At 39.2% G+C, this 15,120-nt stretch overlaps 1 protein-coding gene across 12 annotated transcripts in view; it reads right to left on the bottom strand.

Moving 5' to 3' along the window:
* Positions 1 to 4,816: 4,816 nt before the first annotated feature.
* SMAD1 (SMAD family member 1) overlaps positions 4,817 to 15,120 on the bottom strand; it is an 82,533-nt gene continuing 72,229 nt past the window's right edge. For all 12 annotated transcript variants that reach the window (XM_069556765.1, XM_069556774.1, XM_069556766.1 and 9 more), the window contains 2 exons: positions 10,193 to 10,449; positions 4,817 to 6,184 (listed from right to left, as the gene is read on the bottom strand). In XM_069556765.1, the coding sequence (XP_069412866.1) occupies positions 6,041 to 6,184; positions 10,193 to 10,449 (401 nt within the window). In that variant the 3' untranslated portion in view covers positions 4,817 to 6,040. The remainder of the gene's footprint in view (positions 6,185 to 10,192; positions 10,450 to 15,120) is intronic.

Consider the following 15,120-nt stretch of genomic DNA (forward strand, 5'->3'; position numbering starts at 1 on the left):
CAAGGTGAGACACCCTGACCTGAGCTCTTTATTCTCAGACAGTGTCCACTTACACGTCATTGCTGAAGCCTGATAGCTTTGTTCATTTTTCATTTCTTAATTATGTACTTGGCTGTCAGGTCTTAGTTGCATCATGCAGGATCTCTCCTTGCAGCGTACACAGTCTCTAGTGGTGGCTTGCAGGCTTCGTTGCTCCACGGCATATAGGATCTTAGCTCCCCAACCAAGGATCGAACCCATGTCCCCTGCATTGCAAGGTGGATTCTTAGCCAGTGGACCACTAGAGAAGTTTCTCTTTATTATAGCTCACTCATCACCATGGGCTTCCCAAGTGGCGCTAGTGGTAAAGAGCCCGCCTGCCAGTGCAGAAGATGTAAGAGACGCGGGTTCAATCCCTGGGTCGGGAAGATCCCTTGGAGGAGGGAACCCACTCCCATATTCTTGTCTGGAGAATCCATGGACAGAGGAGCCTGGCAGGCTATGGTCCATAGGGTCGCAAAGAGTCAGACATTGCTGAAGGGACTTAGCACAAATGCATACCAATCACCATCGGGTATCCAGATCACCTGGGCCAGGAATGACTTAGTAGGTAAGGGGGGAAACAGAGAGGATCCAAGCAAACACTGACCACATACTTGCATGGCAACTGTTTGCAAGGTACATTCACACGTATTTTTCTTCCAAAAGATCCTCTCCTCACCTTTGTGGCAAGGACACAACATTATCTCCATTTTACAGATAAGGGCACAGAGGTTCACAGCAACGAAACAACCCAGCAAAGCACGTATCAATGTGTGTTATGACGGAGGTCTGCCATCTGACTCTCTACATCATGATGTGTTTGGAGACAGCAAGATGCAGAGGAAATTTCTGCTTGGTCATAGTTTGGAGAGTAAATGAGGCTGATAAATACCCCGGGGGAAGAGGTATAAAAATGTACAAGAGAAGCAGTGGGATCTGTTTGGCCAGGGAAAAACCTGAGTCTCCCCAAATTTGTGTCCTTCACAGCTCAGCATTGGGAGTGGGGTGGGGCTGAGAAAGAGAACGGGATCAGCCCAGTCCCCAGGAGATGGCAGAGGCGATCATTCTGTCCAGTTGCAATTTCAGTTTTCCTTCCTCCTCCAGTATCCCACACATCCTTTCATAGTCACCCTTGCATCCTCATCTGAAATTTAGTAATTGGGACTTCTGGTTGACTGAGGAGTACCCACCAATAACAGCTGCTGCTGAAATTCCTCACATAAAAAAATGTCATACATTTAGATCCGGAATTCCAAGTTGAGCAAGTCTGTTTTTCTCTTCACATTTAAAGTTCCTTTATATCCTTTCTTTTCTGATTTACAGTGACTCTGCTCTTTTTGGGCTTCCCAAGTGGTGACAGATTGTGGTCCACTGGAGAAGGCAATGGCAAACCACTTCAGTATTCTTGCCTTGAGAACTCCATGAACAGTATAAAAAGGCAAAATGATAGGATACTGAAAGAAGTACTCCCCAGGTCAGTAGGTGCCCAATATGCTACTAGAGGTCAGTGGAGAAATAACTCCAGAACAATGAAGGGGTGGAGCCAAAGCAAAAACAATACCCAGTTGTAGATGTGACTGGTGATAGAAGCAAGGTCCGATGATGTAAAGAGCAATATTGCATAGGAACCTGGAATGTCAGGTCCATGAATCAAGGCAAATTGGAAGTGGTCAAACAGGAGATGGCAAGAGTGAACATCAACATTCTAGGAATCAGTGAACTAAAATGGACTGGAATGGGTGAATTTAACTCAGATGACCATTATATCTACTACTGCGGGCAAGAATCCCTTAGAAGAAATGGAGTAGCCATCATGGTCAAAAGTCCAAAATGCAGTACTTGGATGCAATCTCAAAAACGACAGAATGATCTCTGTTCATTTCCAAGGCAAACCATTCAATATCACAGTAATCCAAGTCTATGCCCCCCCCAACCAGTAACGCTGAAGAAGCTGAAGTTGAACAGTTCTATGAAGACCTACAAGACCTTTTAGAACTATCACCCAAAAAAGATGCTCTTTTCATTCTAGGGGACTGGAATGCAAAAGTAGGAAGTCAAGAAACACCTGGAGTAACAGGCAAATTTGGCCTTGGAATACAGAATGAAGCAGGGCAAAGACTAATAGAGTTTTGCCAAGAAAATGCGTTGGTCATAGCAAACACCCTCTTCCAACACAAGAGAAGACTCTACACATGGACATCACAAGATGGTCAACACCGAAATCAGATTGATTATATTCTCTGCAGCCAAATATGGAGAAGCACTATACAGTCAGCAAAAACAAGACCAGGAGCTGACTGTGGCTCAGATCAGGAACTCCTTATTACCAAATTCAGACTGAAATTGAAGAAAACAGGGAAAACCGAAGACCATTCAGGTATGACCTCAATCAAATCCCTTATGATTACACAGTGGAAGTGAAAAATAGATTTAAGGGCCTAGATCTGATAGACAGAGTGCCTAATGAACTATGGAATGCGGTTCATGACATTGTACAGGAGACAGGGATCAAGACCATCCCTATGGAAAAGAAATGCAAAAAAGCAAAATGGCTGTCTGGGGAGGCCTTACAAATAGCTGTGAAAAGAAGAGAAGCGAAAAACCAAGGAGAAAAGGAAAGATATAAGCATCTGAATGCAGAGTTCCAAAGAATAGCAAGAAGAGATAAGAAAGCCTTCTTCAGCGATCAATGCAAAGAAATAGAGGAAAACAACAGAATGGGAAAGACTAGAGATCTCTTCAAGAAAATTAGAGATACCAAGGGAACATTTCATGCAAAGATGGGCTCGATAAAGGACAGAAATGGTACAGACCTAACAGAAGCAGAAGATATTAAGAAGAGGTGGCAAGAATACACAGAAGAACTGTACAAAAAGGATCTTCATGACCCGGATAATCACAATGGTGTGATCACTCATCTAGAGCCAGACATCCTGGAATGTGAAGTCAAGTGGGCCTTAGAAAGCATCACTACGAACAAAGCTAGTGGAGGTGATGGAATTCCAGTGGAGCTGTTTCAAATCCTGAAAGATGATGCTGTGAACGTGCTGCACTCAATATGCCAGCAAATTTGGAAAACTCAGCAGTGGCCACAGGACTGGAAAAGGTCAGTTTTCATTCCAATCCCAAAGAAAGGCAATGCCAAAGAATGCTCAAACTACTGCACAGTTGCACTCATCTCACACGCTAGTAAAGTAATGCTCAAAATTCTCCAAGCCAGGCTTCAGCAATACGTGAACCGTGAACTTCCTGATGTTCAAGCTGGTTTTAGAAAAGGCAGAGGAACCAGAGATCAAACTGCCAACATCCGCTGGATCATGGAAAAAGCAAGAGAGTTCCAGAAAAACATCTATTTCTGCTTGACTGACTATGCCAAAGCCTTTGACTGTGCAGATCACAATAAACTGTGGAAAATTCTGAAAGAGATGGGATACCAGACCACCTGACCTGCCTCTTCAGAAATCTGTATGCAGGCCAGGAAGCAACAGTTAGAACTGCACATGGAACAACAGACTGGTTCCAAATAGGAAAAGGAGTACTTCAAGGCTGTATATTGTCACCCCGATTATTTAACTTCTATGCAGAGTACATCATGAGAAACGCTGGACTGGAAGAAACACTAGCTAGAATCAAGATTGCTGGGAGAAATATCAATAACTTCAGATATGCAGATGACACTACCCTTATGGCAGAAAGTGAAGAGGAACTAAAAAGCCTCTTGATGAAAGTAAAAGAGGAGAGTGAAAAAGTTGGCTTAAAGCTCAACATTCAGAAAACGAAGATCTTGGCATCTGGTCCCATCACTCCATGGGAAATAGAAGGAGAAACAGTGGAAACAGTGTCAGACTTTCTTTTTTTGGGCTCCAAAATCACTGCAAATGGTGATTGCAGCCATGAATTTAAAAGACGCTTACTCCTTGGAAGAAAAGTGATGACCAGCCTAGATAGCATATTCAAAAGCAGAGACATTACTTTGCCGACTAAGGTCTGTCTAGTCAAGGCTATGGTTTTTCCAGTAGTCATGTATGGATGTGAGAGTTGGACTGTGAAAAAGGCTGAGCGCCAAAGAATTGATGCGTTTGAACTGTGGTGTTGGCGAAGCAAGGAGATACAACCAGTCCATTCTAAAGGAGATCAACCCAGGGATTTCTTTGGAAGGAATGATGCTAAAGCTGAAGCTCCAGTACTTTGGCCACCTCATGCGAAGAGTTGACTCATTGGAGAAGACTTTGATGCTGGGAGGGATTGGGGGCAGGAGGAGAAGGGGACAACCAACGATGAGATGGCTGGATGGCATCACTGACTCAATGGACGCGACTCTGAGTGAACTCCGGGAGTTTTCGATGGACAGGGAGGCCTGGTGTGCTGCGATTCATGGGGTCGCAAAGAGTCGGACACGACTGAGTGACTGAACTGAACTGAACTGAAGTGGCGCAATGGTTAAGATTCTGCCTGACAACGCAGGAGACCCGGGAGACTGGGGTTCCATTCCTGGGTTGGGAAGATCCCCTGAAGGAGGAGATGGCAACTGACTCCAGTGTTCTCGCCTGGAGGATCCCATGGACGGAGGAGCCTGGCGGGATCCTCTGTAGTCCCTGGGGTTGCAAAGAGTCAGACCTGATTTAGTGACTGAGTAGACACGCACTGCTCTTTTCATGATTAAGTCTCCCTGCCTCTGCAATTTCGTTTTTTAGTCATTTAGTTATGTTTGGCAAAGAATATTTGAGAAAAATCTCTCAAGAAAGCAGTGAATTTTATGAATCCTAACATCTTACGTGTGAAGAAAGGAAACAACTTTTAATCAAAGTAAGCAATAATGACATGTTTATTTAAAATTTCCAGTAGAGAAAACCCACTAGTTTTGGAATAAAAGTACTCAATGTATGAGAGCGTAAGTGAATATAAAAGATTAGCAGAAGAAAAATAAAACCAAACATAGTACAAAAAAATTTTTTTTAAAGTTTGAAATTGGTTTAAACAGAGATGTTCTTTAAATCCTCCAAATATTTAACAGAGTTACTAGGTTTGGCAAATAATTCACTTGAAAATTAAAGCCTATTTCTGTATTGTAAACTCCATAAAAACTCCTTATTAAATTCAAGCAACTCCATTCAACTGTGGTACTGAAATACACAGGCAGTCAATTTCAGAACAGAAGGAATTATTCATTTGCTCTCACAGTTATATGAATTAACCAGCTGCATAACTTTTTATTTTTGGAGAGGATGAGATAGCAGATGCAAAAAAAAAAAAGGATAAAATCTCTAAAAAATTGAAACACAGCAAAATTCAGATATTAGTTTGTTTCTTTAAAGCAACAAACTGAATTTTTACAGTATATTCTACATTTGTCCTTTCCCTCTCCCCCCACCCCCTTCAATACTCCTAAACCCACTAGTCTAATCAATTCTTAACTTTCAAATATTCTGTACATATATATTTAGCAAAGAGCGTATGTCTAACATTATTCTGACAGCATTATGGTCAGCATACAATTTTAGAAAGATTACTATGTATATCACCAAGATTAACCTTTACTTAAAAAACAAACAAAAACCTTTACTAAACGAATAGTTTTAAAATATTATGAAAACCCACGAAGAGAAGACTCCACGCAGGCTCTAAACCTGATAAAAACACACGTCAGAAAGACTATTAATGCTTAACTTCTGCCAAACGATGACCTTAAAGTGCCAAACACAAAAGACTCTCTTAGGATCGTTTTTCCAATAGGTGATTTGTCCCTGGCTTGGCCTTCTCTCCTTTAACTATACACAAAGTCCTGCTAAAAAGTATGCATTTTAGTTGATTTTACAATCCAATGTTACAATGTAAACGAAACAGGTTCTTGATATCAACAGTATGTTACCCCGGTTTTTCAATTTCTGAATCCGACAGTTGGTCACAGAGGTCAAGTATTGTCAAGGCTCCTTTGTCAGTTCAGATGGTTGTCTGACTCATCCATCCTTCAAGTACATGCAAGGCTCAATAGTGTTCCAGAGGCAGAAGCCTGAGGCGTTTAAGACACAGATGAAATAGGGTTATGAGGTGAGCCCATCTGGGTAAGGACTTTATCCAGCCACTGGAGGGGGCCGTGCAGATGGATCTCGATCCAGCAGGGGGTGCTGGTAACATCCTGGCGGTGGTATTCTGCTCCCCAGCCCTGGAAACAAGAGTGGGAGTCATTTAACCTGCTTGACTCAGGGGTTCAACTTACGGAGTAAAAACAGCTCACACAACCAGACACTCCCATTAAAGATACGGTTCTCTTCACAATACAAATGTGTATGCATGATTTGGCAGACAATTTCATAGCTCCCCAAAGGCCATATGTGGATTCCAGATTAAGAAGTGCTGGTCTTAGGGGACCTCCCTGGTGGTCCAGTGGCTAACACTCCATATTTCCACTGCAGGGGGCTCGGGCTGGATCCCTGGCTGGGAAACTTATGATCCCGCATGTTATGCAGTATGGCCAAAAAAATTTTTAAAAAAATAAATAAATACAGAGAATAAGTCTCAGGGAATGAAAATTTTAAACTACATTATTAAGTGTCCGACTCTTCGTGATCCCAAGGATTGCAGTCCGCCAGGCACTTCTGTCCATGGAATTCTCCAGGTAAGAATACTGGAGTGGACTGCCATTCCCTTCTCCAGGGAATCTTTCCAAGCAGGGGACTGACCCCATGGCTCTTGTACTGCAGACAGATTCTCTACGGTCTGAGCCACCACAGAAGCCCAAACTACATTACAAGGCTGCTGTAATAGCCACTTTGTAACTTTCATTTTCACTGTCCATTATGTCCCCATACTATGATGACAGGTATTGTTAAACTCTTCTCTTATCATCAAGAAAATAAGAAAAAAAGGTATGTAAGACAAACTGACATTCTGTTTCTCCCTATTCAGCCCTTGCTAACACAGAGCTCCTGACCTTTTGATCTCTAAGCAAATCTGGAAGGAGCACGTAAGTATCCAAAAATCTATTAGGAACACCTAACCAGTGACTTGGATCATTTGTAAAAGAGGGTAGCTTGCCAGAGACCTTCAGGATTACTGAATTAGGACATGACAGTTGACAGAAGAAGTCCCTATGAAAAAGAGAAAAATAATTTTGCTATTGCAAACATCAAATCCTTACAGGTGTGGTGGATGAAGGCATATGAGATACTGATAAACCCTTGTTTCCTGAGAGATGTCAGAGAAGGCTGGGTTCTCTTTATCCATCTCAGGAATTTCAAGTAATGTATCTGAATATCAGAACTTTCAGAAGAAACTTGAAATATATGAACCGCACAGGTATAAACATCCACGCATCTGTAAATGTATCAACATGCTGCTAACTTTAATGGAAAGGTTTGTTTAAGTGCATGTTTCTGCACTAGACAGTAAGTTCTTTGAAGGTAGAGACCAGATCTCACTTATTTTTTTTTTCTCAAACATCTAGCAGAGTGATTGGCACAAAGCAGAAGATGCTTGTTGAGCCGAAATGACTTAGAATTTTCACATATGGGGAGTCTACTGTGCAAATAATTTATAAAATACATGTTTAAAGTCCAAAATCAATCATTTTCACTAAGTAGTACAAAATCAGCTATTAATATTATTGAAATGTTTTCCATCCTTTCTCTAAGATGCTGAGGGAAGAGTATGTAGTGCTTATGCTAATAAAGAACAAGGCTGTACAGTGATCACATTTTTTGTGGCTCATGTAGTAAGTAGCTGCCCTTTATCATGTCAGCAAGAGGTTAAAATGTTTAACTCTCCAAATCTAGCTTCTCAGCCTTGTCCTTTATAGCTTGTATAACCCTTCATTCCAATACTTATCAATTTATATTATAATTAAACATAGGCTGAGCCATCAGAATCTTGAAGCTAGAGACTTTAGGTGTTTTATCATCTTTGTATTGCTATTTTGGAATGGTGCTAAAAAATGTTTGCTGAGTGAATGAAATGCTAATCTATTTTTAATGCCTATCTTTGATTATAAATACTTTTTATTAGTGTAAAGGTGGTTTTCACTTATGTAAAAGTAAGTAATTAAAAACCTGTAAAAGTAAAATCATTAACATTGATTGGGTAATCAATAAGAGATAAGTTTGAGAAGAAAGCCAATTGGAGCATTACAGTCATAAATTCTCCTAGAGTGGTCCTTTGATAATAATAAGGGACCCCAGTTCCCTACCTACAGCCACCCATTTTAAAGATAATGAACAGGGGATCAGGAAGGAATCTCTGGGCCTTAATCACATGACAGAATAAGAACATGGATCTTCATGTTTTATTTATTATATTTCCTCCCTATCAATAAAAACAATAAACACAAACAATGCTGGCAAGTCACCGTCCTAATTTTAAAATTCACTTTAGTCAAAATGCTAAGTCAAAAATTAGGGACTTCCCTGGTGGTCCCTGATGCTGGGAAAGACTGAAGGCAGGAGGAGAAGGGGATGACAGAGGATGAGATGGCTGGATGGCATCACCGACTCAATGGACATGAGTCTGAGCAAACTCGGGGACACAAGAGGACAGGGAAGCCTGGCAAGGTGCAGTCCAAGGGGTTGAAAAGTATGGGACACAACTTAGTGACTGAAGAACTATAACTGGTGGTCCAGTGGCTAAAACTTCGCCCTCCAATGCAGGGGCTATGGGTTTGATCCCCAGTCAGGGAGCCAAGATCCCACATGCCTCGTGACCCAAAAAACCAAATGATAGAACAGAAGCAATACAGTAACAAACTCAATAAAGATGTTAAAAATGGTTCAATTAAAAAAAAATCTTTATAAAAATAAAGTTAAAAAAAATTAAATCGTGCACATTAATAATGGATGAGAAAGCTTTTTGTGGTCTCACAGGTATACAGCATATAGGAAAACCTCTCTAAAAGGTAGAAAACCTCCTTTAATACTTAAAGGTACCAGACTCGGCTGTAAGAAACTGCTGAATTATGTTTCAAGAAAACAAACACTAAGACAACACAGTGAAAACTCTCCTAACATGACTCAGAGAAGTAGGGAAAAAATGATTTTCAGCGAAAGTTATCTTTGATGTAAAGGATGATTAACAGAGTAAGGTTCCAAAATTATCCTCTGTAATAAATTCATCACAGAACAGGTCTACCAACAAGTTCAGTGAGTTTCTGAGGAGAGGACATGAAAGGTGATTGCCTCGCCCAAATATATAATTAGTTTTGCTACTCAGGGTAACAGAGGGGGAAAATCTACATTTGAGAATTCAGAGACAAGTCAGCCACAATAAGCTGTTGCTGGTGGTGGTTTAGTCGCCAAGTCGTGTCTGACTCTCTCCATGGACTAAAGCCTGCCAGGCTCCTCTGTCCGTGGGATTTTCCAGGCAAGAACACTGGGGTGGGTTGCCATTTCCCTCTCCGGGGTTTCTTCCTGACCCAGGGACCGAACCTACGTCTCCTATGTTGCAGGTGGATTCTTTACCACTGAGCCACTTACGGACTTATAAATTTAATCGGATATTTGAACTTTTTTTTTATACTCCAATGGCATCTTAAAATTTTTACTTCTCACTGGCAGAAGAGGCAGCAAAAAGGTCACTCCTAGTGAACAATGTCTGTAACCCTGACCCTCCTCAAACCTAACAGCACAATCTTAGTGCTGAGGCAAGGGCCTTATTAAACTCTTGAATTATAACAAAATCACAAGCTTTGCTGGAACCACTAAAAAAAAAATCCTGGACTAATCAAAAATAAATCCTAGTGTGGCAAACCTTTACTTTCAAAAAATGCTTTGACTCTACAAAAAAAATCCCTTGCTTACTGTTGAAACAAAAGTACCAAGTGTTTATCATCATAAAAATATTAACAAATCTAGAATTTAAAAAAAGAGGGGTGTGTTTACACGATTGGTCTCATAAGACAACCGTGTACTTAGAGTATATATGTTACATATATAACATATTCTAATAATATTACAATAGATAAAATAGCACTATTCAAATAAGGAAAAGTTTTTTAAAACCTGCTATTATTAACATTGAACACAAACACTCCTACATTCCAATGATATTTTCCCAATAGCTGACCTCTTATTAAAGGTTACAATGGCTAGATAATAAGTTGGTGTCACATATATCAAGAGGATACAGATTTACATATAATGCCGAAGTGCATTAAACCCTGACCAGAGGACCCAGAACCACTTACCTTCACAAAGCTCATGCGGATAGTGCACATTTTTGTGAGCTCATAGACCGTCTCGAAGCCGTGGTTCACAGACTGTGCCAGTAACTGAGCAAACTCTTGGTTATTAAAAATTTTCAAACTACACCCACTCGGGATCTTGCAAACAGTAGTGGGATGAAATCCGTGATGGTAGTTGCAGTTCCGACTTTGCACAAAAATACTACTGTCACTGAGGCATTCGGCATACACCTCACCTCCGACATAATAAAGATGGACTCCTGCAGGAAGGCAAGCATACAGTGTGGTTATTACTGCTTTTCACAGCTGACGAGCATCGAGGTAGCTTCAGAATGTCAGAATGTAAATGTACACGGTTATTAGATAAACATTCCCTAAGTCTTGCACAACTGATAAAATCTTAGTTAACAATATCAGTTAATACAAAGCCCATATGTCAACATGCATGTCTAGACAATTTCTAGAAAATATTTAATAACACGGCAAAGTGTGTTAACTTAAAAATCAGTTAACAGAGGATAGCAATTTCATTTTGAAAAGCATTTAATGCCCTATTTGGCCATGGATTGAGAGCACAGTCTCACTTTAAAAATACAGCATAAGAAAGCTGGATTTGATTATGGGATCCTACCGATATTCATCACATATGCTCTCTCGTATTTATTTTGCAGCTAAGCTGTTCAAAAAATTTTAGGGTAAGGAAAGGGAAGATCAAGAGGACTAAAAGAACCAGAAAACCACAGGTGGAGGAAGTATTGCTGAGAGCGGAATGAAGGAAAGGTCCAGGGGAAAAAGCCCAGAAAAAATTAATTCAGTGTAGAATATGATCTCGCTGAATTATTATCTGCTCCAAACTTCTTCCGGTGAGATCTTGAGTGCCAGGACTGTAGGAAATTGACCTTATCCAATCCTTAAAAAAAAAAAAAAAGAAAGAAAGGGGGAAAAAAAAAAAACCCACTCTGACAAAGCCCGGTATCATTACAGGCCACCCAGCAAACAGAGTCACATCCCATGCGGCTTTCAACAATAGACCCTGCAGGTAACTCTGGCAAGGCTTAGTCAGTGCTAGAACTATTGTCTCATCCAAAATACTGTGTGCTGTGTTTATAAGTATACACAATGGCTAAGATTCCTGTAACAATTAAACCGCCGCTGGAGCAGAAGCCCATTTTTCTGTCTGATATAGAGAAAACAATTTGAGGGTGTGTGTGTTTGTTTTTTTTACTTTTTCCTGATTATAAAAACGAGGAATTTTCATTTTAGAAAATTTAGAAAGTAAAGCAAAAAATAATGAAGCAGAACATATGATCACTCCTTTAGTGGCCCAGAGGTAATAACTATGAATACACATAATTTTGGGTCTTGGGTATCACCAAACTTTCTTTGCAAACATTTAACACATTTCCATGACTGAATGAATACAATAATTTATTTAAAGGATTCTCCCATTACTGGACCATTTTGTCAATGCTAATTTTCTGTTATGATAACAATGTCATGATCAATGTTGGCACATAATTCTTGATAATATCCTTAAGAGAGACTCCTGAAAGTTAAGTCATTGGATCGAAGGCTTTTGATTCACTTTGCCAGAGTGCTCGTAATCAATTTACATGTCTCCAGCAGTAGATGTCTCATTTCACCCATGCCAGTACTGAGTCTGAGTTTAAAACACAACAAAATTCCCCTAATTTATAGCTGGAAAACAATATTGTTTTAATTTGCACGTGAGTCTCAATATGTGCTCCTCTGCTTCCTCACCATCTGTGTTTCTCTTGTGGATTTACCATTCATATTTCTTACCTATTTATCGCACTGGAGTTCCAGTATTTTAATATTTTTTATGAGCTACACATATAGGAAAGATATAAATAATTTATTTCCTATTTGTTCACCTGCTAGTCCTCTGTCTTTTGATTTTGTTCATGCTACTGTTTTTCTTTAACCCACAGAAGTTTGAAATCTCTAAGTAGACAAATCTCTTGTAAACTTTTTTGTTGCTTTTTACGCTTAGAAAATCTCTGCTTCTCTGATCAGTTTATTTTCTTCAAACTTTTCAACAGCTTGCCATAAAATAATTCAACTCATTAATCTACCTGCATTTGTGGAATGAGGTCAGGATTTGAACTGTTAGCCTCCCTGTAAAGCTAACTTTGTTATTACAGGACCATTGAAACAGTCTACCAATTTGTTTTATTTAACACACATTAAACTTTTATATATAGTACAGTCTGAATTTATTTTATTCTACTGCTTTGTCTATACATTGATTTAACTGTAGCTTCATAATCTTTTATTAACCCCCACTTCAAGATTCTTTTCTTTACTCCTTCATTGAAAAATTTAGCTATTTTCACTAATTTATACCCAGGGATCCAACCCAAGTCTCTCAAACTGCAGGCAGATTTTTTACCATCTGAGTCACCAGGGAAGCCCCTTTAATGCATACTTCCAGGTAATATGCAGGATATACATCTTCCAACTTTCAAAAAACATCACACTGTGATTCTGACATGGATTGTTTTAAACTATGAATTAAATTAGGAAAAATTAGAATATCCTTATAATGCTCTCACCATATTAAGTCTTCTCTTTAAGGAACATGGACTGCCATTTATCTGTTCAAATTTTCTTTCTCTCTCAGTTAAATCTGGTTTTCTTTATATAATTCTCATATATCACTGGTTCAGGTTACTTATGCATTCTGTTGCTACTGAGAATGTGATCTTTTTTCTCTCCATTGTATTTTTCTAACTGGTTATTGCCAGATTAAAGAAAACTGACATACAATTTCTAAAAATAGATTCTTTAGTAGTTTCTAGGTAAACAATCCTATCATTTTACTAGACACAATCATTGTAAGTAATTTTTAATGAGTAAAAACGGAAAGACACTCATAAGTTTCCGGTATGAGTGAAAATTAATAAAAATTTCCTGGAAAGTAATTTGGCAAAATACATCAAGAATTTTTTGCCTTCTAATTTCACTTCAAGAGCTGATCCCCAAAATGTTATCAATCAGTTAATCATATCATCTACAAATAATGATAATTTTGGCTTATTTCCATTATTTATAAATCTTCATTTGAGCGCTTCTAGTCAAGGCATCTGGAACAATTTTAGCAGCATTCCCAGAATCCGTGTTTTCTTCCTAATTGTCATTAGCAATGTTCCAGAGTACAATGGCTTTTTACTACTGTGCAGTAACGGTCAACTTTAGAACATAATGAAAAATATGTTCCTCTGTCCCAAATGTATGCAAAACTGTGTTTATAGATAGTTTCAGGGGTTTACAGACCACAGGAAGATATCTATATGCTTAGATATGAACCTAAGTTCTGGCATTCTATCATTAAATGTGTAGTTTAGATTTATTTTTTTGCCTTAACCATACTAAGGAACTATCTATCAATTCCTGCTTTATGAGGAGTTATTTTTGTTTTCAGGCTTAAATGTTCAACTGCATCTCCAATGTCTTTTAAAGATCTATTAAATAACCTTTTAATTTGGTTTAAATTTCACAAGAGGCCATTTAAAAAGTTTTTACCCTGGAAATAATTTCAAACTTATAGACACAGAACAAACAACAAAGAAAAACAGAACAAAGAACACCCATATAACCATTATCCAGATTCATCTGTTGTGACAATTTACTCCACATGTTCCCCATGGGTACCGCCCTCCGTCTCTTCTTCCACACACAACCTCATACATACACACACGTGCATATATTCTGACACAGGACTCTCAGATGGATAGATAGCTCTCTCTCTGTTGATCTATAAATATAAAAGATATATATAATTTCTTCTTGAACCATTTCACAATGGCCCTTTACCCCTAAACACTTAAGTGTGTATTTCCTAAAATCAGGAGTTTTCTCTTACAGGCCATAGTACAGTTAGCAACGCCAGTGCACTTAACATTGATACACTATGTCTATCCTTTCTACCACTCATATTCTAACTTTGTCTGCTACCCCCAATAATAATCTTTGTAGTATTTTTTTTCCCTGTCTGGTATAGGATCATGTCCATGGTCAGATTACTACAGAGCTGTGGTATCTCATTAGCCTCTTTTAATTTGGAATATTTTCACATTTTTGTCTTTTGACATTGATATTTTGGAAGAATACAGTCCCTCCTCACCCTTTTTAATAGAATGTTCCTCATCCATGGTTTGTCTGAAGGTACCCTGTGATTAAATTCAGATTTGCATTCTCAACTGGGATTCTCTGTAGGTGATGTTACCTCCTCATCAAGGTACCGCAGCTGCAGACATATGATAGCCGCCTGTCTCTCACTGGTGGTGGTAATTCTGATCACCTAGTCAAGTTGTTCTCCAGCTTCTCCAGGAAACAATAACTGATTTTTACTCTCCCTTGTAAGTAATAGGCAGTCTGTGAGGAGACACTTAAAAATCATACAAATACCCTGATTTTCATTAAAAAATTTTCTCTATACTTAGCATCCATTGACGATTCTTGCCTGACAGGTTGCAAAATGGAAACTTTCTACCAACTCACACTATATATAGCCATCAGCCTTCGCCATTCATTTACTTATCTATTATTGGTATGGACTTACGAATTACTATTGTTCTCCAGTGGTTTAAAACTCATCGCTGTATTTTATTATTTCAGCGTTTCAATTATCCAAGCTGGCAGTGGAAATCACTCCAAGTTGGCTCCTGTGACATGCCTCTACCGTGCGTACATATTTCTTTACTTTCAGCCATAACAAAACATTCTACGCTCATTTTGTGCCCACCTATTCCAGCCTTGAAGTCAGCCCTTTCTCCAAAGTCTGGGTTCCTCTCTAGCAACATGGTGTCAAGAAATGATGATCTGATCACTGTATGTGCTTAGTGCTGCTGGGTATCGTTGCCGCTTGACCCTTTCAGCATATGAATCAAAAACTACATGCATACAGA

The sequence above is a fragment of the Ovis canadensis genome, chromosome 17, assembly GCF_042477335.2.
Source record: "Ovis canadensis isolate MfBH-ARS-UI-01 breed Bighorn chromosome 17, ARS-UI_OviCan_v2, whole genome shotgun sequence".
In the NCBI taxonomy this organism is placed as follows: Eukaryota; Metazoa; Chordata; class Mammalia; order Artiodactyla; family Bovidae; genus Ovis; species Ovis canadensis.